This window comes from Phalangium opilio, unplaced genomic scaffold (assembly GCF_054372755.1).
Source record: "Phalangium opilio isolate 3A_F unplaced genomic scaffold, DU_Popi_V2 ptg000354l_1, whole genome shotgun sequence".
Lineage (NCBI taxonomy): Eukaryota > Metazoa > Arthropoda > Arachnida > Opiliones > Phalangiidae > Phalangium > Phalangium opilio.
The window spans coordinates 640,906-663,100 of record NW_028324229.1 but is presented as its reverse complement, the minus strand read 5'-3'; the positions used below and the strand labels follow the sequence as shown (position 1 = coordinate 663,100).

Below are 22,195 nucleotides of genomic sequence, written 5' to 3'. Positions count from 1 at the left end.
CTGTCGACGGTTGCTTTACCGCCCCTTTTAGATGACGTCACTTCGTGTAGCGGCACTAAAGAGGGGAAACGAAAACGAAGGTTTTTCCAACCCCCCTTTTCGTCGAAGTTCACCGCGCCGCTTTCTCTATCTGTACCGTATCCACTTAACGTCCCCCCTTTTCGCCCCCACCCCACCCCACCCAGTCAGATTTCCCGTTGCCAACTGCGAGAGGGATAGAAAAGTGCGATTTTTGAGGCATCTGTGAAGGCGGTAGAAGTAAGTTGGACGCTCGGGTCGGGTCTTACGTTAGTGGTTTAGACAGAGATGAGGAAAAGTCTCGTTTTCTCGAATCTCCGTCGTTCACGAATGCCGGAGCAACACTAACCATAGACTACTACAGTGCTAGCCCGTGTTGTTCTATGGTGTACTTGTATAGTACTACCGTACAGCCCTGGCTCGTGCCCTCTAGGTTCCGCATCCGCTGATGATTGGACAGCCAAGGCAAGTAGACGAAATACCCCAATCCTCCCACCCCCTTTTTGGGGTCCTTTTCCCCTGTATTTTATTACCCCCACCATTACGTATGTTTAATAAACGAGGAAAAAAATCTAGTACGAATGATGATCACCACCGTTGTTGAGTTTGTAGTACTCTCCCTATAAACAGATTCTGGGGACGGTGCGCGTTGCATTTTCCATTTTGTTAAACTTCGTCGACTTTTCTGGATGCAGGCATTTTGGGTGTTTTGGAGATATTACGCCGGGCATAATCATTTCGCGCCCCCATTATCGTCGGTGCTAGTGTTGGCTCGGCTCGGGATCTCTCCGAGCCTTGCCGCCGCTTTCCCGCTGCGAAAAGCCCGCGAGCGAAGGTGATGGCTCGTGGCTGCCATTTTCTCGTCGTTTTGGGATCTGGGCGAGATAGATGCCATTTTAGTTACCATTTCTCCGCCATTTTCACTCTCATTGAACTTTTTGTGTCATTTCATGAATAAATTAAAGTAGAATGGGGCGGCACCCTTATAGATTATCGTATTTCGGCCTATTTTTAAACTTCTTTGTCAAAGTCCTTAATGTTATGGTGTAATTAAAATAAATTAATGCTTAGTGATTAATGTTTAAAAGCCACGCCCCTTTAATTAACCCGGATTATTAAAATTAATTAAGCCAATTAATTAACATGTTTCAAGCTTTTTAAAAATTTAGGGCTAAGTCTCTTTCGATGTTGAATAAATTAATTTTAATTATAATTAAAATTAATTAGTAGACTTCCGGTTGCAGCGGTTCCTTCTAGGTGGCATTCTATGCGCACCAATTTTCCGCTTTTACTTTTTTCCCCCGCAGGCGGGATAGTGTGAGTCGAGTGACAGGAGAAGTGGAGAACCTCGCGCTGTTAGGTTGTTACGTATTCAAATTAGTAAATTTTTGGACAAATAATATAACGGGTGCCTGTTCAAAGAGATTAATAAAGTTTAAAAGTTTAATTCAATTAATTTTTAGCCACGTTAGACGTTTATGAGTTCGTTAGGCTTAGGTTTTCGTATTTTGGTGTCATAGTACTATAGGTGGCGCGACAATCTCTCTCAAACCGGAAGCAGTCTGACGTAACGCTGTTTTTCCCTCCAAATTTTTCCTTAGCGGCTGCGTTTTACCATTTCGTTTCTAAGAAAGTTGAGGCTTTCCTTCATCGTATGATTCGTATCGTATTTCCATTGTTTATTTGCCAAAGTTTAAGTGTCGGTTTTTCGCTAAAATAATTTGTTAGGCCTAGGATCGCGTTCGGAAAAAACCAACAGCGACAGTGACCCAAAAAAATTCCGTCCCTAATTGGGAAAATAATCGATAAAGAGAGAAAGGTATCCCGTCCATCTCCCTTGTGAAGCACCACGTGTAGTTTGTTTTGAGCGGGAACCCTCGTGACGCGTCTTACAATGCAGGGGGCTTGACTTCCGCGCATGAGCTTTTAGGACCGGTGGACTTTGGTGGCAAATGGCGGCGAAATTGTCGCGTTTTTGAAATTCGGCTACTCAGTATTTCGAGATTAAATTCGGGAGAATTCATTTTCTCCCCTGAAACGTCGCGTACCAATGCGGGCCTGGAATGGCGGAAGGTAGAAGGATACCATTTGAAACGGTCAACGAAAGTGCCAAAGAGATAAAAGTAGAAGAAGAATTGGAAGAGAAACGGACAATCAGGATCTCTTTAGGCTTGCAGGAATCCAACGAAAAATCCTGCTCGGAGTTTTCTTACGTGGAACTAATCAAATCCTCACTCGCGGTAAGGCTAAATTATCCATTTTATTAGTTAGGCCTTAAGCTTTGTTCTTTGCCTTTTGATCCCGGGCGAAACCAAGGACTAGTCTTAGCTATCTATCCATTCCCTAAGAATGGGTATAAACCCTTCGCGAATCTCTTAATCCAACCCCCGTGAAAAGAGTGTCTCATTGCCGGCGTACCCGATTTCCCTTCGCGCGTAGCCGTACATTAGCCCAGTATTATTCCTACGAAGTTAGGAACGCTATTCTTTCGGTAACGTAGTCTTCCCAATTCTACTACGATTTTACTGACAACTCCAAAAAGGCCTTTATTTTAGCTCCAGAAAGGTTTTAGACGCCATTTTGATAGGGAAATTGGCAGAGAGAAAGATTTCTAATATGCAAAAAAATCACTCATTGACAGTTAACCCTAAATTAGATAGAGGTCTCGCAAGAATGGGGTTAGGAAAGCGACCAATTTAGCGACTAAATTTTGCTCTTAAATATGATATTTTTAAAAAAGATCATTCTTTTATTTTGTTTCTATGAAACTTAATTAGAACGATTATTTGTGAACCGTTTTTTTACGTGATTTCCCCTCTGTAACTAGGCCGATCCTTTGGGGGTTATGTGAATGTGAGTCACTATATGGCTTGAGTTGGACTGTCAAATTATTTTGATACGAAATTGTTTGGTATAAAATTTTAATTCTTAGAGATCCAGTTTATTGTTTACCCATTGGCATAAACTTAAGGGGTATAATTATGGTAGATTTTTATGCCTTGTTCGGTAAATGTATAAACTGTGTTTGTAGGCTAACTTTTCCAGTTCGCTTGAATAGATTTATGGGTATACTAGTATCTATGCAGACTTTTTGGCTTTTTTTTTTCTGTAAATATGCAAATTAGTAAAATGGGTAAAGGTATGTTTGTTTCTGGAATAGTTTAATCTACTCATTATTGAGTGATGAAACCGAATTTCCAGTGAAGTCTAGGTAGTTTTTATGAAATTTAAGGAAGAACGAACATGGTTCAAGGGTAGGGCGGATTAAGTGGGAGTAAGACGGAGTTCGTTTGACCTCAGGGTGGGGTTGATCTTGATGGTGACACGGACGGGAGGTGAAGGGGTCCTCTCTCTCTCTCTCGCGGGGATTGGGTAATCTCAGGAACAACTTTAGGGGATGGCGTGCCTGGTATGACCCGGGTGAAAAAAGAGGTAGGATTTACCGTAGAAAAAAGAAAGTGAAGGAAGCAGTGGACTTTTGGAGGGGGATAGATTTTCTTTCTCGATTTTTCTCGTTCGTTAAGCCTTAGAGATGTTTGGAATCAGGATGAAGGGCGCTGCATACACCGCCATTTTATCTCTTTCTCTGACGTATTCATTACCTATTATACATAATTTTTTTTTATTCATTTTTTTTTGTTGCGCCTTTTGCCTTTTAAGTACTTGAATATTTGGTTGCGTAATAACACTTTTATAATCGCATAAATTACTGCATAATGAGGCTTATGTACTTAGCGATTTGATAGGTTTATTTGATCAGTATTTGTGGGAAAAAATATTTAATTAATGTTTGTTAATTACGTTGGGTGTGAACAATTTTGCAGGTGACTTTATGAGACATTCATATTTTGTTAAGATTTTAATTGTGTGTTAAGAAGGTTAATTTTAGTTTAACTTTGGCAATTATGGCGCTGTCATTATCCCTATCCCAGGGCTCCCACCAGGTCCTTCCCTAAAGTCCCTATTTTTCTTCAAGGTCCTTAATCAACCCTAAAATCGGTATTTGGTCCTTAAATCGTCCGATTATCCAAAAAGTAACATTTATTTAGTAGTTAGTCAAGGGGAGATATCTAGAATAACTGTTTCTATAAAGAAGCAACAAAAACTCGTCAGTCTAAACAAAAATATCTGCAAAAAAAGTCCGACATAACTTACTATTTTGTTGAAAATCGGATGAAAAAAAGAGTGATATAATGTTCTTAAATTCAATTAATACTTAAAAACGTGTCGTTTAAGACATTTTCATGTATTAAAGGTGTAATTTTGTTTTACCAGTGATCCCTTTTCATTTTTTTACTTTCAAAATTTTGGTCCCTATTTTACCCAATTTTTTTTCGTCAAAAGCCCCCTATTTCGGTAGAGAGGGGGAGTGAACTGTGTATCCCCTGAGTTGGGGGCAACTTCGTAATAAAAAATACTATTTGCCCCCCCCCCCCGGGAAGGGGGATATCACTAAGGTAAAGAGATAAGAGGGTTATGACGTTGCCAAACATGGGAAATAAATTACTCAATTTAATTTTGAGATTTTGGTTAGCAGGGTTTGTACCGAACCTGGATATCCTGAATAACCTGGATAAGTCAGGGATAAGGGAAAAAGTCCGGGATTTAAAAACATTTTCCTAAAAAAGTCAGGGATTTTGTTTGGCATATCAAACCATTCTTCATGCAATGCTAAATATGAGCCAGGTGTGATGAAGTTGGTTCTGGTAAACCCCTTAAAATGGTCAGGGATATAGGCAAAATTTGGTCAGGGATAACCTGGAAAAGTCAGGGATTTTCAATGTAAAACTTAAAATTTCTTACAAACCCTGGTTAGATACCTGCTATCCAGAATTCCAGATTATGTTTATTCAATTCTGAAAACTAAACGTTTTTAGAAATTAAAAAAAAGTGAGGATGCGGACCCATTTGGGGATGACGATGATGAAGATCAAGTCAGGCAAATGGCCAAGAAATTTGAGGAGAAATATGGCCCTAAACCAGGGAAAACTAAGAAAAAAGTTAGCCAATACGAAGATTACATTGATAGGGGAATGGGATATGACGAAACTGACCCCTTCATTGATAATGACGAAGCTGTAAGTTACCCAGAAACACCACCGTGAAAATTATCCCGTCTTAACCAACATAAATATATTTAGTATGACGAATTGGTTCCATCCACGCTTACAACTCAATTTGGGGGATTTTACATCAACTCGGGGGAGTTGGAATTTAGAACAGTATCTGATCAAGATTCCAGTGAACCATTCAGACAAAGAAAGAGGGTGCGCTCACTATCCTTTGGTTTAAGTTACCTCGTTTTTAATCTAAATTTGATTATTTAGCGGAGAAAGTTTAAGGAGATTATGGCTGAGAAAGAGGTGAAGAGGCGTAAGAGATTGATGCAAGCTGGAACTCCTCAGAGTGGAGAGAACAACAACCCAACTGGTCCTAAGAAAAGAGGAAGAAAACCTATTGATAGGTCGAACTCCGTTGTATCTTCCGCGGATGAAAGGTGCTGCATTCAATAACACGGTAAAAGTAATTTTAATCTTAAAACTAATAAAAACGTCATTATAGTGCCTTAAACAAAGCTCGACGTAAAGCCCAACCCACCGTGGCTGTTCTTCTTCAAGAAAGGAAGGCTCAAATGCAACAACAGCAAAATCAAACTCCCGGTGTTAAAAACGAGGATGGGTCACCACCATCTTTACCGCCGCCCATACTTTTACCCAATCTTCCCCTGCTGAAGAATGAAGCCAATCATGTCAGTGAAGTTATTTTGGACTCTGATGATGGAAGTCCACTTCCAGTTCCTATTATTGCCAGTTCCTCCGAAGATGAAGGAAATGAGAATGATAGAACGGCGGATTTAAAGAAAAGTAAATAACAACTTACTCTTCTAGAATCCCAATAAGCCCATCTTGACCTTAACGCAACAACGACATTTTGACAGGTACGAAAAAGGTTAACGATGTTGAAGAATCTGCCATCAAGAAGTCTGATATTGTTCCCAATGCTAGTACTAATGGCGACATAGTTTTAAGTGGCAGTAATAGCGAGAGTGGTGAGGAATATAAGAACATTTTGAAAGATCCCGACGCGCCGAGGTTACCCGACAATCTGCCAGCTGATCTTGAAGATACTTTGAAAAAAATCAAGCAAGTGGCCCTGGTTTCGGCTCAAGGAAAATGCAAATTTTTCACTGATGGCGTCAATCATTTGTTATTGAGTATCGAAGTTAAAACGAGGGAATTGGCGTGCGCTCAACGTTCCATGGTTTATTCTCATTTGGCCTCGTATCTTCCTTGTACCAAAGACACTTTGCTCAAAAGGGCTAAGAAACTTAGATTGGACCAAGAAGGTGGAAAGTTAGCCGATCCCATGCAGAAGTTACGAAAAGGTAATTAGTAATTACTCAAAACACTAAATAGGAATCGGATTTAAGTCTAGAATTTGTCTTCTTACATTAGCTGTTAACGAAGCCATGCCTGCTATGATTGAAAAGTATGAGACTGCTGTTCAAAGTTCAAAGGAAGCTTCAAAGTAAATAACTATTAACGCTGTTGCCGCTTAGTATAACACGGATTAAATTAACTAACGGAACAATTACTTTTAAGAAATCGTGATGGAACTGAAAACGACAGTGTTGATGAAAGTGTAGTTCGCCGGAAATTTGATTGGAATGAACACTTAAGGTGAATTTTTTTTAAAAACTAATTGATATCAGAAGTATATAATACTTCTCTTCGAAAGAAGTGTACCACAAAGCGGGGTAAGTGTAACGTCACTCTTCCCAACATCGGAACACTTAGAGCAAGGTTACTAAACCGAATCACATACACGATAAATAGTTCCCTCATCATTACTCTATTAGCGCTTAATTATTTGGCAAGACGCATGCGCTTGTGCATTTTTGTCCCACGTCAAGACAATCAAGGTTTGTGGGATGATTGCTGGGGATTTAGTGCCAAACAACTATTGAATTCACCTTACGGTGCGAGAGTTACCCATTTGTAGTTTGATGAGCGGGAAAGCAAACTAAAAGGGGAAGCCTGGGAAGAATGACGTTACATAACTAAAGCATTAAGAGGATACAGAGTGTCATCCTTCTTCTATTATCACCTTCTGGTGATATTAACACATTTTGCGTTTGCGCCCTTATTAATTCATTATCTTTCATAGATCTCTTTTATGCGAAGTTGTTAGTATAAAACTAAAGTGTTACGAAGTTTTAAAAACGAGAACTCAATCTGCCGAGGAATATTTGCAACAGTTTCTTGACTTTGAAGTTAAAGCCTTATGGCCACCAAAATGGATGACAACGAGGTTGGTTACAATTGTTAAACACCATATAGAAAGTAACGATAAGTTTAACACTTTTTTTCTTCTTCTTTATCTTTAAACAGGATTTTGCTTAGGCAAAGTCGTAACGCTTACGCCTATTTATCAAATCGTCAAAAGAAACCTTGGGTCTTAGTCAAAAAACCCGTTGCGTCTGGAAATACATCCCCCGATCCGGAAGTGATTGAGGAATACGAGGAAATACCTCGAGGGAGGGAGTTGGATGACGATGATGATTCTCAGTCATCTTTAAAACTAATCATTGCCTCGCCTCCTCCCATGCCTCAAATTGAACCAGTTGATAAGGAAGTGCCAGGGACAATGGCAGCCGAAGTGGCTAAAATGAAGGCCGATGTTTATTCGGAGTTAGTTAACGCTGATAAAAATGAAATAGCAGCAGTCATTCCGTCGACTTCCTCCGCCGCTGCGGTTGTAACTTCAAGTTCGAATTCTTCTTCCCCTAATAAAAGGATCTTTACTCTAATGAACTCCGAGGAAGCGGCGCAATTAGAGAAAAACTCTTCCAAACAATCTTCGTACGCTGACGAAATGTTGAAGCGAATAATCTGCGCTAGTTTGGCTAATTTCCCCAATTCGGGTTCTTCAATGGCCTTACCAGAAATTGGCGGAAAACCTATTAAAACTGACTTAAATTTTTCCAATTTGGAATCGTCTCCGTTAAACCCTACGACTCCGTTAAAAACTTCAACTCCGTTACCATCCGCCGCGAGTGGTGTTAGTATTTTAAAATCAAACTATTCTTCTCCTCAATCGGGTGGTGGAAGAACTAGCATTCGCGCCAGTGTTTTAGAACACAGTGGTAATTTAAGTACCACCCCGAGTCCTAGAAATAGTGGTATTGGTACTGGTAGTATTGGTAGTGGTACTAAACCTGGTGGAACACCGACAGTCCCGACTATGCAGTTAAATTTGAGCGAGTTTAAAGAGGCGTTTAAAAGATCCGGAGCAGCCAAAGATAATCTTTCCGATACGTCAGTTGGAAGAAATAAATATTTATTGAAGAGGCAGCAAGCGGAAAAAAGTGGTGGTGGTGTTGGCGTTGCGGATAGCGAGGAACCCATGAACTTTACAACTGCCTCTAGTTCCAGCGCCAGTTACGCGGCATCGCAGGAACTTAATAGAATCGCGGTTTCTAGTTCACCGTCGCCTGGTTTAAGTAGTAGAGATAGAGAAACTCCACCAAATAAAATATCAAGAACTCATCGCTCCTCGCCCGATGTTTCCTATCAGGCTAACTTGTTTCCCGAAGGCATGAAAGGATTTCCTTTACCTTTAAATACAAGTAGTAGGGTTAATGGTAAGAATACAGGTCTCCCACCAGGTCCCTAAAGTCCCTATTTTCCTACAAGGTCCTTAATCTACCCTAAAATTGGTATTTGGTCCTTAAATCACCCTATTTCAGGGCTCCCACCAGGTCCCTAAAGTCCCTATTTTCCTACAAGGTCCTTAATCTACCCTAAAATTGGTATTTGGTCCTTAAATCACCCTATTTTTATAAACCTCGGAAAAAGTATAAGGGTGACCTGAAAATGTCCTGTCTGAGATTTGACCAGAGCCCCAAATTTGCGGAGCTCGCTTCGCTCGTTCCGGTTTATTTATGATTTACTTAATGTTAAATTTAAACGAATTAATTGGCTAATTTTTATAACAAGACTGGTTTGTTTTCATAAATGTTCGCCATGTACGTTATTGCAAATGGTTAGAGAAATTTCAATTGTTCAAGTTAGTCAGGGAAAACCTGGAAAAGTCAGGGAATTTCATTCCAAAAATTACGAACCCCGTAAAGGCCCAAATTCTAGTTCAGTGGATTTTTTAAAAAACAGCTATAAACATGATACGAAAATAGTTACTTCTAATCAAAAAAACGTTCCTTATACATTAGAGCCAGTATCAAGTCTTACCTACCGCTCCCTTAGAATAAGAATATAAACGAAAGTTGGAAATAATATCCTATTTTGTTGAAAAAATATAAAAGAGTAATAGGTTCCTAACTGTTTGTGATATTTTCACAGAATAGATATCATTTTGTTTTACCAGTGGTCCCTTTCTGGTTCCTACTTTTAAAATTTAGGTCCCTATTCAGGGTTCGTACGGAACCTGGATAACCTGGAAAACCTGGATAAGTCAGGGATATGAAAATTTGGGGGATAAGTCAGGGATTTAAAATGTTTTCCTAAAAAGTCAGGGATATGTCAGGGATTTGGTTTGGCACATCAAGCCATGCTTCGAGCAATGCTAAATTATGAGACAGGTGTGATGAAGTGGGCTCTGGTAAACACCTTAAAATGGTCAGGGATATTGCCAAAATTTGGTCGGGGATAACCTGGAAAAGTCAGGGATTTTCTGTGTAAAATTTTCGTACGAACCCTGCTATTTTACCCTATTTTTATCGTGAAAAGTCCCTTTTTCCCCTATTTATTTTTGAGATTTTGGTGGGAGCCCTGAGAATATTGTACCGGTTTTTTTTTTAAATTGGGTTTGGGTGTTTTAACCGCGCTTGTTTTTTTTTCCTTATTTCGCTTCGTAGCGAGTACCGCGTCACTTCCACCACCCGCTCATGGTTTTTCGTCAAGGAGGTCGCCTAGTGAAAAGGTTTTTGCCAGTCCACATAGAAGTGGCGGTAGTTCATCAAGAGACGGGAGATCTTCTTCTTCATCTTTTAAAACTACCCCTTCATTACCTCAGTACACTGATCCGGCAATTGCTCGGTCCATCGTAAGTATATCGTTCAACCGCATGCACCACGTTTAGTTACGTAGTTTTAAGCCAGCACCTGATTAATTTAGAATAACGGCGAACGGACGTTTAGTTTAGTTTAGGTACTATTTAAGTTAACTTAAGGCAAAATTTTTGCCCAGATTCATGGGCCTTGGCGGTCTAGTAGCAGAGCCAGAGCTTCCCCACCAACAATATCATCACCTAGTCAAAGTGGCAGCGTTACGCCGCTACTACCGAATCTTTCCTCCCAAAAATATTCCATTCCCCCTTCTACCTTAGTAAGTTTATATCCCCTTGAACAAATTTAATAACGATTGATGGGGTATAAACCCCTGGGGTATTTTTTTTTTTGTCCTTTTTGTTTTTGTCTTGTAGTCAACTTCGTCCCCGAGTTATACGACGATGCCCGGATCTCCAAAATTATCCCAAAGGGGCTCAATTAGTACTGGCAGCGTAAAATCTCCAAACATTCCTACACCAGCTCATCAAAGTGTTAGTGCCACCAATGCTCAGACGCCAGTTGTCAGTCGAAGTCAAGTCTATAGTAGCATGTACGGGAATGTTAATATTTCCAGTAGTCCAAGTAAGTGTTTGTAGAGAGGGGTCGGACGTTCGGCATTTTAGTGTACGGGATTTTGAGATTTCAAGATTTTGACAAAAGATTTTGACAAGAGATTTTGCACCCAGATTTTGAGATTCTGACTCAGATTTTAGAAATCTGGAAATCGTAGTCCAATATTTTAAGATTTCGGGATTTTAAAGGAGATTTTCAGATTTTGAACGCGATTTTCAGATTTTGAACGCGATTTTCAGATTTCGAAGAAGATTTCGGGATTTTGTTCAGGATTTTCAGATTTTGAAGGAGATTTCGGGATTTTGTTCAGGATTTTCAGATTTTGAAGGAGATTTCAGGCTTTGGAACAAGATTTTCAGATTTTGTAGGAGACTTTCAGATTTTGAGGAGATTTTCAGATTTCGAGGAGATTTTCGGATTTCGAGGAGATTTTCAGATTTTGATTTTAGGGTGAGATTTTGGGATTTTACGTTAAGATTTCGGGATTTCTAGATTTTAATGTGAGATTTCGGGATTTTTGGTGAAGATTTCGGGATTTTCAGATTTTAAAATAGGGATTTCGGGATTTTTGGTGAAGATTTCGGGATTTTCAGATTTTAAAATAGGGATTTCGGGATTTTGAGGTAGGGATTTTGGGATTTCTAGATTTTGACGTGAGATTTTAAAGTTTTCAGATTTTGAAGTGAGATTTTAAGATTTTTAGATTTTGACGTGAGATTTCGAGATTTTCGAGAGAGATTTTAAACAGATTTCAAACGAAGTGTACGGGATTTTGACAAACGTCCGACCCCTCGGTTTGTAGAGAATTAGCCCAGCTCTAGACGTACTAACGTTTTCGGAATATATTGAACAGGAAACAATCCCCAATCAGCTCATCAAAGAATACCCTGATGAGGGTCAAAAATTAGTTAATTTTTCATTTAAAATATTTTAGAAAAAAAATCACGCAGTCACTGTCGGAGAGAGATGACCTTTGACCTTTATTAACAAAATTTAGTTATTTAAAACTAAAACCCAAACCCTAATTTTTTTTTCCAAAACATTCTCATCGTTTGTAAATAACTTATTCCCCTTCACGATGAGGATTTATTAATATTGAAATAACGATTTTTATTTCGTAACAATTAAGAGAAAGTGGGGTATGAAATTAATTAATTAATGAATTTCTACAGAAACCTTTTTTTTATATTCAACGTGATAATCATTAAAATTATAATAACAACGCAGTTTCGTGAAAGTGATTCGTGGTTAGAATTGAGTGTGTACTTTTAAAGTCAAAATAATGACGGTTAAAATTTGTTTAGTAAGTTTTTTTGAAAAACTTAATTAATTAAAATTTCTTACACCTTAAATAAAATTCATCCAAAAAAAACCGGTTTTATTTTTTTTTTTTTTTTTTTTTTTGGCGTCAATCAAAACCTTTTCACGCAGAATCAGTTAATACTAAAACAGTTTTATATTTTCATAGCTTTATTTATTATTTCTTCCTTTATTTCTTTAAAATATCAAAATTAAATTTCAGCAGACTCTTTTCTTGTTTTATTTTTGATTAATTTAATTTTATGTATTTACTATTTTCACAAAATTTCTGTGAATCGATCGTGAATTAAGGATAACTTAAGTTGGTTGGTGTTAGTTGAAACTAAAATTAATTAATTAATTATGTACAAATAATAAACATTATCCGTGTAAAAATTTAATAGTTTTTCATTCATATTTTTTGGCGAAAATTCGGAAAACAACAACAACAACGCGATGGGTGTGTCTGCCATATTTTGCAGTAGATGTAAATGATTCGATAAATAATGTAAAATAAGGTTTGTTTTGTAAAAAAAGAATAAAGTGCATATATTGATAAATAGTTTTATTTAATTTAATTTAATTTCAAATTCGCAGTGTTAAAAAATGGCGTATGTTATTTTTTAACATTTAATTGTTCTCTGGTAATTTGGTCATTCTTGATTGAAAGTCCGCAGTCGCGAGGATTTTTATCCCTGTTGTGCCATTGGCCAAGGCCCGATCAACCACGCAACGCAACCTTGGAACTGTTGGAAGGCATCAGCCCAGGCTCCCTAGATAACAAACAAACGCTTCGCCTAATGGGTAAGTTGAAATTCTAAAGCAATGCAAGGTTTTAAGTTAAAGAGTCTAAATCTTTTTACATCACGCACTAGCGTGAATATTTATAAAAAATATTTATAGTAAAGCATTTACCATACCTTTATCGACGATTAGAAAGGTATATTTTTTATAATTATTCTGAAAATTAACATGCGCGATATATTTTTACTCACCCCCGAGTCTCCAATCTCCATGGAAAGTTAAACGAAAAGCAGAGTCTTATAAAATTTTTCAAATAGCGCCTAGTGCTTCCTAGGGACCAGGGTGAATGTAGATCTTAAAAAAAAAAGCTAGACAAGTCAAAAGAAGAAAGAATTTTATGCTTAGATTGCTTGGCAAAGGGCTCTTTTAAAGCGTTCGAAAGGGAAGAATATATTGCTTTATCAAAACATCTGTGACCCAACCGGCAAGGCTTAACAGAAGTACTTTTTTTTTCTTCTTGTTACCCCCTTCCCGCCCCTTCATGGTCTTTCCTTAAAAAAAAAAAGAAAGACTTCGAAATAGTAGGGGCGAATAGTTCATTGTTTTTAAAGGAGTAACATCTGTTACTAGTGAAACAATTTATACCAAACTCCGATAGATATAAAAAAAGAGCACCCCCTTCCAGAAAACTTTAGTTTTACCCGAAGCTTTACCATTAAATGGTGAAATAAGGAAGGGGTGATCCTAGGGACAAATCGAAGTTCGAAGGAATAAAGCCGCCTTTCTTTTTTTTTCGTCAGATGGACCCCAGAAGTCCTATTAACGGTACAATTCGTTTGTTTAATATAGCGTAGAGTTCTAAGTAAAAAAAAAGAACGAAACCCCCGGTAGCAATAAGTTGCCCCGATATTTTTATTTATGGAAGACTTGGAATTTCTTTCCGCTTTTATTATTAAAGAAAGAATTTCGTAAGAAATGAGCCATATTTATCACGAAAGCTCGAATAATACGGTGTACCATAAAAGCCCCAGCTAAGGGGAAATTGGCATTTAGCCTTAAGTGACCTCGTGACCTCAATCCCTGCTTGACTTTTCTTGTACGTTTTAGAAAGATTTCAAGATTAACCGTAAGAATAGATAAATATGTAAGTAACAAACAGCGAACGAGGTATATTTGGCCTATTTCTTGTCCTCATATAGGATAAATTGTAGTATTGAACGATTGTTTAAAGGGGCTAGAGAAATTCTCCCCCCTCTCACCCAGCTTTAAATTCCGTGCAGTGCAGTGTTGTCAGCCAAGTTAATCAATGTTAATTAAACCGAAATGTGTCTTGGGTCACCTTTGGTGTGGCAGCCCATTTTGTGAGAACCACGAATGCGATTCTCGTACTCATCTTGAGTGAATTATACCACCAACTCGTAGGAATAATAATTTTTACATAAACCGACAAGTTTATTTGTTCTCAGGAAAGTACCTGCAAATGCTATAAGATAAGCCTAGCTATAGTAACAACCAGGGGTCGTGCCTATCTACTTGCCAGTTTTCCTTATATACATGTTAGCGTTTCCTGATGATATAGATTCGAGCTTTGAGCAAACAGTATTATACCATTTTTTAACCTTATCTTTCCATTGTATGATATGTACGTTGCGCGAGTATATGTCCAGCCCTGGCGTTCCTTATATGGGTGTCCTTTCTTTTCTTGAGAAGTTATAACTTGAGGGGCTTGGGCTTCTATTACGTCCCTACAACACACCCATTCGTTCCCCCCCCCCCGCCTTTGACTATGGCAAGAAAAGAAATCGAGATTTGTTTGTATTTGAACGAATAATGTCGGCTCTGGGTTTGAGATAACGCATTTTGAAAAACGACATTTTTTTTCAGGGGGGTGCCGCCACTGGCTTAATTTTCGCGTCAGGAGAAATATATGTATTTTTTTCTGTGGAAATATTTTCATTCTTATATTATCAACACTAAACCAGTGATAAAACGCCAGTGTTCTAAGACTTGCTCTTTAGTTGGCAATGCACGGGGCAATTTTAAATCGTGGACTTAATTTGCACCGCTTGACTTTGTTCTTTAAACACTTCATAATTATCTACTTCTGTGAGAAGTAAATGATATTAGAGAACTTGATAATAAAGTTAGTATTCAGTTTGCGTCTGACATAAAGATCTTCTAATATTTATATAAACTTATCCTAATCGCAAATATATTTTATGCACAAGTTTTCTAGACAGTTCTCGAGTTCTACGGAAAGAAATCACATTAGAATCCCATTCTGTCTCGGGATTCCGGTTGAGTGAAAAGCTAATTGTAAAGTTTAGATGCAAGTTTTACATTGCGTATGGTTTTGACCGGTCCGGTCCGGTAGTAACATTTTCGTGAGCTCTGAACTGTATAGGCCATTTCGATGAATCTAAAAGGGAAAGACACTGGGGTGAAATTTTGTCTTCCACTTTGTTTTTGTTGGCGCCTGCGCTGTAGTATTTTTGTATCATGAAAGTGCGCAGAGACGGCAATGTATCAACCCCCTTGTACGCCCCGATACTGATGGTTAGTTACTTCCTAGTTTCATGTTCCCAAAAACTTTCACATTTAATTACTTCCGGGATTCGTTAATGTCTTAAAACTTCCAAATTGTGGAAATGATAAATATTTTAAAGTGATCCGTCGTTAGTTATCTTTTTCCAAAGCATCGCTGTGGGCTATTTAAAAATTCAGAGGTACTTTCGTCCGTTTAAGCTCGCTCTCAAGAATTTAAATATTAATGTTCTTAGATTAATTGAAAACATATCGTTAAAATTTACGAGAGGTTTCTGTTATTGTGTTTAAAAGTTTCAGCTATATCCTGGCTAGTATCCTTACATTATTTTGTAGAATTAATATATTCTGTTTACGAAATGTATGTCTGTATATTTTGATCTAATTCCATTTTTCTGCAGTATTCCCTTAGATAGGGAATAATATACTACCAGAATGCATTGCAATTCTCCGTAGTACGAATAAACCTTTGTGATATCCCATTTTCTTTCTGTAACCATATACCCTTTCGTAATTTGAATGTGGAATCCACTGGTAAAAGTTGATTAATCCGAAATTGTCAAGTTTCCTTCTTAAATACATGGGCCTAAGTTAGACACAGTCGAGGTTCTCCAGAACCAAGAACTAATACAAGACCCGAGAACCGCGATCTTAGATTACCATGGAGTGAGCATGTATAAGAAAGAGAGTCTAAGAGGGGAGGTAACAATAACGGCACAGTCCGATATCTCTCTCACGCGCACCTACCTCGGGGCATGAGCCAGACGTCGCTGCTCCTTCTCATAGGTGCTCAATGGATTTGCAATGGGTTCTTGCTCACTAAAGAGGGACGAACAGTTTGATGGCTTCGTTGTTGATTTTCTTTGGCTGTGAAAGAAGGGGACCCCTACATAAGTAGCAAATTCCAGACGCAAAGCCAAAATGGAATAAAAAGATAAAATGTGTAGAGATGCGGTGATGAAGCTGGAGAGACTTTTTCGTTCGACCAATTTATGTAATAGTCCGAGAGGTATTTTTGCAAAGGTATTATTAGGACCCATATACAGGCTAAGGGATCACCTGTAGGATAGCCTACAAGTTGGAATTTGCCAGGAGGAATGGAAGAGGTGTAGGGATAAAAGCATCTCGTCCCAAATTAGGTTGTTTCTCCTGCAATGAAGCTACTACCTTAGTGATGCAGGGTTCCGTAACAATCTTTTGGTTTTTCTCCCGACCCGACTTCATTTCTGTAATCATTTTAACGGGGGACTAAAAGCTTTCTCACTGAGATTATAAAAAAAATCTAGTTTCCGTCGTGCTCGTAGTCGTACGCTACCTATGCTCTCTCACCAAGGCTTAAGAAGTTAGGCTTAGCGAAACTTGTTTTTACCTCTCCGAGTGACGTATGTCACGGAGAGGTTCTAATTTCGACGTGTGTGTGTGTCTGTCTGTGTGTTTGTCTGTTGTTACACCCACGTGACCGCGTTCGCAGTTTCCAAATCGGAGCAAACGTGTTCGCCATTTCCGAACTGCTTTCACAGTCACGGAAATGGCTCCTTTACTTGAGTTCTCACACCACCATCTTCTGGTCTTTGTCCATCCCACACGGACACCAGTCTGTACTTACTGGCTTCTAATCACCACCATCTTTTGGTCTTCGTCCATCCCACATGGACACCAGTCTGTATTCATTGGCTTCTAATCACCACCATCTTCGGGTCTTCGTCCATTCCACTTGGACACCAGTCTGTACATACTGGCTTCTAATCTCCACTATCTTTTGGTCTTCGTCCATCCCACATGGACACCAGTCTGTACATACTGGCTTCTAATCACCACCATCTTCTGGTCTTCGTCCATCCCACTTGGACACCAGTCTGTACATACTGGCTTCTAAACACCACCATCTACTGGTCTTCCGTCTATTCCACATAGACACCAATCTGTCTTATTGGCTTCTAACTCCATAGTCATCGTTTGGTTTAAGACATTCGCGGCGATCAGCTAGGGTTACGAGAAACGTCTAGCCTCCCTAGGGTGGGTTGTCCACCAAAGGTTTTCGCAATTGCGGTTGTTCTTGCTTTTAGCTGTAGTTCGACACCCTTATATACTACCTATTTGAGTAAGGTAATGCAACCGGCGTATGCTTCATTTCAAACGCCAAAATTAGTCAAGTCTCTCAAGAATGTCTAATTGTTCTTTATCAACGCGATGTAACGCTCTATAAGGCGAACAACTAACGAAGAAAATATTTAATATTAATTATATTTATTTTAATATTTAAGATAATCTAGTTTCTCAACTCAAAATTAAAACGGAAAGAGTTAAAAAGCAGCCTATGTTTTAGTCTGTGTGTGTCCGTCCGTTAGTGCACCGCGTTAGCAGTTCGCTTTGTTTTGTGGAAAGAAATCCTACAAAACCTTAATATTTGGTTTTCTCATAATATATTATTAATATATGGAAATATTTTTCGTAATTTCGATGCCTTTAGTGGTTTTGTAGCTATAAAGCTCTGTTTCATTCTGATATCCCAAGAATATTTTTTATTATTATTATTTGAAATCGATGTTTATATATTACTTAAGCTATACTACATCTGTTTATAGCATAATTCTTTCTAAAGTGATTTCAAGAAGAACGCAACTATATTGGGCAAATGAACTTTTATTTGTCATTAGGCCTAGTGAACCAAAAAGTAAACGCTTGGGTTTGGTTTTCGTTTCTGTAATACAGAGACATTAACGGTTCAGAGTGAGCCGAAAGTTAAATACACTTTTAAATAATTAGGCTTAGACTTTATAATCATGGTGGAAATCTGGGCCGCGTTCAGCAGAGCTCAGCGCTGTCAGGCGCTGTTAGCAGTGTCATCCAGAACGGGATTTTGTTATTGAATTTTGACGTCACGGTGCTCAGTGAGCCAGCGCGGTCTTCAAGGAAAATAGTCGGGTTTTTGGATAACGTGACGTAAAACGCGTAGTTCTCAGCTTGGCGAAAAAGCATGGAGGAATTAATACAAATAGCTCTTGCTGATTCTGATGGGACTATAGCTATTTAATTGGCGTGAAACAAGTTGATCACGCGAGAGCGGCGAGAAGTTTAAGAGACATGTTAGTTTCTATGTTTAATTATAAAAGTTGTTCTTATCTATCTCCATAAATATGTTATCATACAATTTTTGTTAAGCCTTTGTACCTTGCACGCTTTATTGCGCTAGCTTCATTTTTAAAAGACCGATGACCGGAGAAAAGCTATGACGACAGATCTCACCAGAAAACGTTTTCCAAAATCCGCTGTCTTTTTTGGTGAGCTCTGCTGAACGCAGCCCAGATCAGTGAAAGGTCTGATCGTAATCGGATTATAGCTTCGTGTGTTCATGCTTTTTATGGTGCGCATTTACCTTCAGTGTGTGTAGCCACAAATTAGCTTTGGTGTTATGTAACTTTAATCGTCATGTTGACAAACTAAGAAAATTGTTGAGGTGAAAGGAGAGGATAGTGTTTACATGGCAACCCTGTTGTGAATATGGCTTTGAACATAGAGGGTATACAGTTGAGGAGTAGCAAATTGGGCCTTTACAAATACGTAAAGGTAATATCCCTCCAAAGTTTTATCTCTTCATTTCCGGTTTTTCCCCCATCGGATGATTTTAATGTGTACAAGTATATCCTTATTGGATGTAAAATGTCGTCTGATTTACAGTATATTTGCTATGCTTTGTATACTGCTTTAATATTTCATAAATTTTAACTTCAGTATTTGTTCATAAAAAAAAGAAACATTTCCATAACTGGGTAAATAAGTTTGTAGGTAGTCCTTCTCTTGACTCGGAGAGGTAATATTTTGGTTTTCCCAACTTGTATTAATTGCGTTGGCAACGTGAACGTACGTGTTGACTGGGAAACAAACTCGCGTCTAGGTCCTTTTTTCTAGCGGCTTATTTCAAAAGAATAGTTTTTCAAGCACAAAAACTTTTTATGATAGTTGTGATTCTTCATAAACTTATTGAAATAAATAAATAAACGTTTTAGAATTTTTTATAAATATAAAGCAAACGTGGTATAGAAAGGAATCTTGCCCGTTTCCGGTCCCCTTTAGAGTTCCATCGTTCATGTCTACACACTCACCTAAAAAGGTTTGGCAGTAAAATCTACATAGTTTAAGGGCGGAAAACTTTCTAATTCAATTAAGTATATTTAAAATCAGCTATAGTAGATAAACTATATATTGGTAAAGTTTTTCGAAAAACATTTTATTTTTTAAAAAGGGGTTTGGTTCCGAATTCCTTCTTCCCAAACAATCGGTACAGTTCCCTCGGGGATTTTCTTGGAAATTAAATCGTTCGCTTTTGAAGGACCAGGACGAACTGGCTTTACGAAATTAAACTGTGTGGTTAGAGAGGGAAAGCGGAGTAAACCCCGAATTCGAAAAGTTCCTATTCCACGAAACTGCTGTAAAATTGGAGGGATAATACCTCGTGTCAATAAAACTGTTTTCCCCTTTCTAAATTCAGAAAGTTTTTCATCTAGGGAAAATAGAGTCCTTACGAAAAGAGCAACTTCAAATCAATTATATTGTAATTTGGGATTGTTTGTTTTGATAGTTAATGTTTTTAATTTTGGAATTAGCAAAGTGAATCGATAAAGTTTTTGACGGTTAAAGTGTTTTTATTATTGATAATGAATTTTTTAATATTATGCCGTGCGATAATGTACCTAATCAAGAAGTGATATCTAGTTTATTAGGGAGAAGGTATAAATTCGCCCCATTCCAGCTTTATCTCCAGTCCAAACGTGGATCCGGAGCTAAGCCCCGCGTCTAAATTACAACCAGCATCTCATTGGTTCTTGAAAACTCACGTCAATGAAAATTACGTATTTTCCGACTGAGGAGAGGCGAAATAGCCTGGGCAACTTTTACGCACCCACCCCTTGTATTTTGAAAGGGGGACTGGGACTATGGCGCGCGAATACTTAGGCATCTTATCTTCTCCCTAATAAACTAGATATCACTTCTTGACTTAATATTGTGCGTCTTGATGGGGGTCAGCGATTTTGTCAATTTTCCCAGGGCCCACAAACTCTCAAGTTAAAACTGCGTTTTGATCAAACCTCTGCCATATATTCTTTTCTTTCATTTTATATTTTTATTTTTTAAGATCAGTTCAGCTGACCCGTCGACCTTTTCTTCTTACCTCTGGTTTCTTTAAGAATCTTTTGCGTAGTTATATGGGACACTGAACGCACGCTCCATAATGAACCAACTCATTCATTAAAGATTTTTGCTTTCGGTTTTAGGTACTTTAGCTTAGCGAAAAGAGTAAGAGTCAACTCGACTGGAAAGCCATTAAAATCGTTGAGTTGCATTCTTGATTGGAAACGGGTTATCAGTAGAGGGATATATGGGATTTAGGGAATTCTTAGACTGCGATATAGAGGTATAAAAATAACCAAGCGATAAACCTTTAGCGCTTGATTGATAGATGGAGCTAGGCTTTTTAAGTTGCTGAAGTTAGGTTCTCGCTTCAATTGGTTTGGAAATAAGGATCGCTGTTGGAGAGGTCGAAATATTTCGCTGACAATAGAAAAATTCTTTATTGATTTCTATCAGAGTTTAAGACAATAAATGTTACTCTCTCTTAGCATAACGTTAAAAAGGACTAAGGTATTATTTCTAATAAAAATTAAATATCTTTTGATTTCAATTAAAATAAGTTTCGGTACTTTTACGTATCGCGAAATTCTCAACCTCATAATAAATGTGTTGTTTTCTTCAGGATTATTTAAACCGCTTTTTTATTATCAAGAAGCGATATCTAGTTTATTAGGGAGAAGGTATAAATTCGCCACATTTCCAGCTTTATCTCCAGTCCAAACGTAGCCTGTCCGGAGTTAATCCCCGCCTCTAAATTACAAACAGCATCTCATTGGTTCTTGAAAACTCACGTCAGCGCGACGCGAATGACGAAAATTACGTATTTTCTGACTGAGGAGAGGCGAAATAGCCCGGCTTCCTTTTACGTTTCCCCTTGTATTTTGAAAGGGGGACTGGGACTGGGACTATGGAGCGTGAATACTTAGGCATTTTATATCTTCTCCGTAGTAAACTAGATATCACTTCTTGTTATTATATAATGATCGAAGTATACGCGACTATCCCTTTAAAGCCTTTTTGAAATGCGACTACCCAAGTGGATGAACCTCTTTCCATAGAAAAATAAACAAAGAGAGGGGGATTTTTGAGATATTTTTGATTCTATCGCCTGGAGGCGTTTTGTTTATTAGTACCAACACCAGGCAGGCGACTCTATCACCTTTTGTTAATTTTCCCCTCTCCTCTCTTGGGATGTGCAGTACATTACATTGCAGAGGTATAAGGTATGGCGTTGCTTGTTTTTCCATTCTAAAATAGTCAAAAATTTAATGGTAATTTTTCCAAAGGCTGCGACTATACCTAGAAATGTTTTTTTTTTTCATCTTCGCATACATTCTTGGCTGAAATGTATTTTGAATTCAACCCTAAGGCTAGGGCAAACTTTGTCGCGAGGTCTACAAGTTTTAGCTTGGGAGAAACTTACCAAAAAAACTTGATAATCTCTTGGGCATTTATGTGGTTACTTATTTTTTTAAAAGAAATTTTGAAGCGGATCTTCGTAGATGAAATAGTTGAGACGCTTCTGTCGTGACAGTCGCGGTTGTCTGGAACGGAGACCAAACGTAGTCGTCAACAATCTCTTTTACTAAAAATCCTCGAGTCACTTCTTGGATGACTAAAAACTTCTTAATTTCTTTGAAAAGTAAAGGCACTATACCCGTTCGTGCGGGTCTCTGTTGAGTAGGGAAACGGGAGGAAAAGTTCAAAGTTTTTGGGGGTAAAAATAGTGTCAAGAATCTGTTCAACCGAAACTTCATAAAACTGTCACCAGAGGCGGCGCGTTCGCGATACGCCAACCGTAACCTTCTTCCACATCTCTTT

At 38.3% G+C, this 22,195-nt stretch overlaps 1 protein-coding gene and 1 long non-coding RNA gene across 6 annotated transcripts; one reads left to right on the top strand and one right to left on the bottom strand.

Moving 5' to 3' along the window:
* The first annotated feature begins 300 nt into the window (after nucleotides 1-300).
* On the top strand, nucleotides 301-12,516 carry LOC149602631 (uncharacterized). Of its 4 annotated transcripts, none has more exons than XM_089860828.1 (14): nucleotides 301-483; nucleotides 4,896-5,096; nucleotides 5,160-5,285; nucleotides 5,346-5,515; nucleotides 5,581-5,882; nucleotides 5,957-6,403; nucleotides 6,474-6,546; nucleotides 6,621-6,698; nucleotides 7,186-7,329; nucleotides 7,410-8,662; nucleotides 9,893-10,080; nucleotides 10,224-10,361; nucleotides 10,459-10,666; nucleotides 11,511-12,516. In XM_089860828.1, the coding sequence occupies exons 2-14, from the start codon at nucleotides 4,962-4,964 to the stop codon at nucleotides 11,546-11,548; spliced, it is 3,300 nt and encodes a 1,099-aa protein (XP_089716954.1). In that variant the 5' UTR covers nucleotides 301-483; nucleotides 4,896-4,961; the 3' UTR covers nucleotides 11,549-12,516. The 4 variants fall into 4 exon arrangements, with proteins under 4 accessions (XP_089716954.1, XP_089716951.1, XP_089716952.1 ...); XM_089860825.1 differs by lacking the exon at nucleotides 301-483 and adding an exon at nucleotides 585-2,258; XM_089860827.1 differs by lacking the exon at nucleotides 301-483 and adding an exon at nucleotides 3,306-3,450.
* LOC149602630 (uncharacterized) lies at nucleotides 11,613-15,119 on the bottom strand. Of its 2 annotated transcripts, none has more exons than XR_016377804.1 (2): nucleotides 12,952-15,119; nucleotides 11,613-12,773 (listed from the first exon to the last, which is right to left on the bottom strand). It is a non-coding gene; the product is annotated as an uncharacterized LOC149602630 (long non-coding RNA). The 2 variants fall into 2 exon arrangements; XR_016377805.1 differs by having other exon boundaries at nucleotides 11,613-12,747.
* Nucleotides 15,120-22,195: the final 7,076 nt, after the last annotated feature.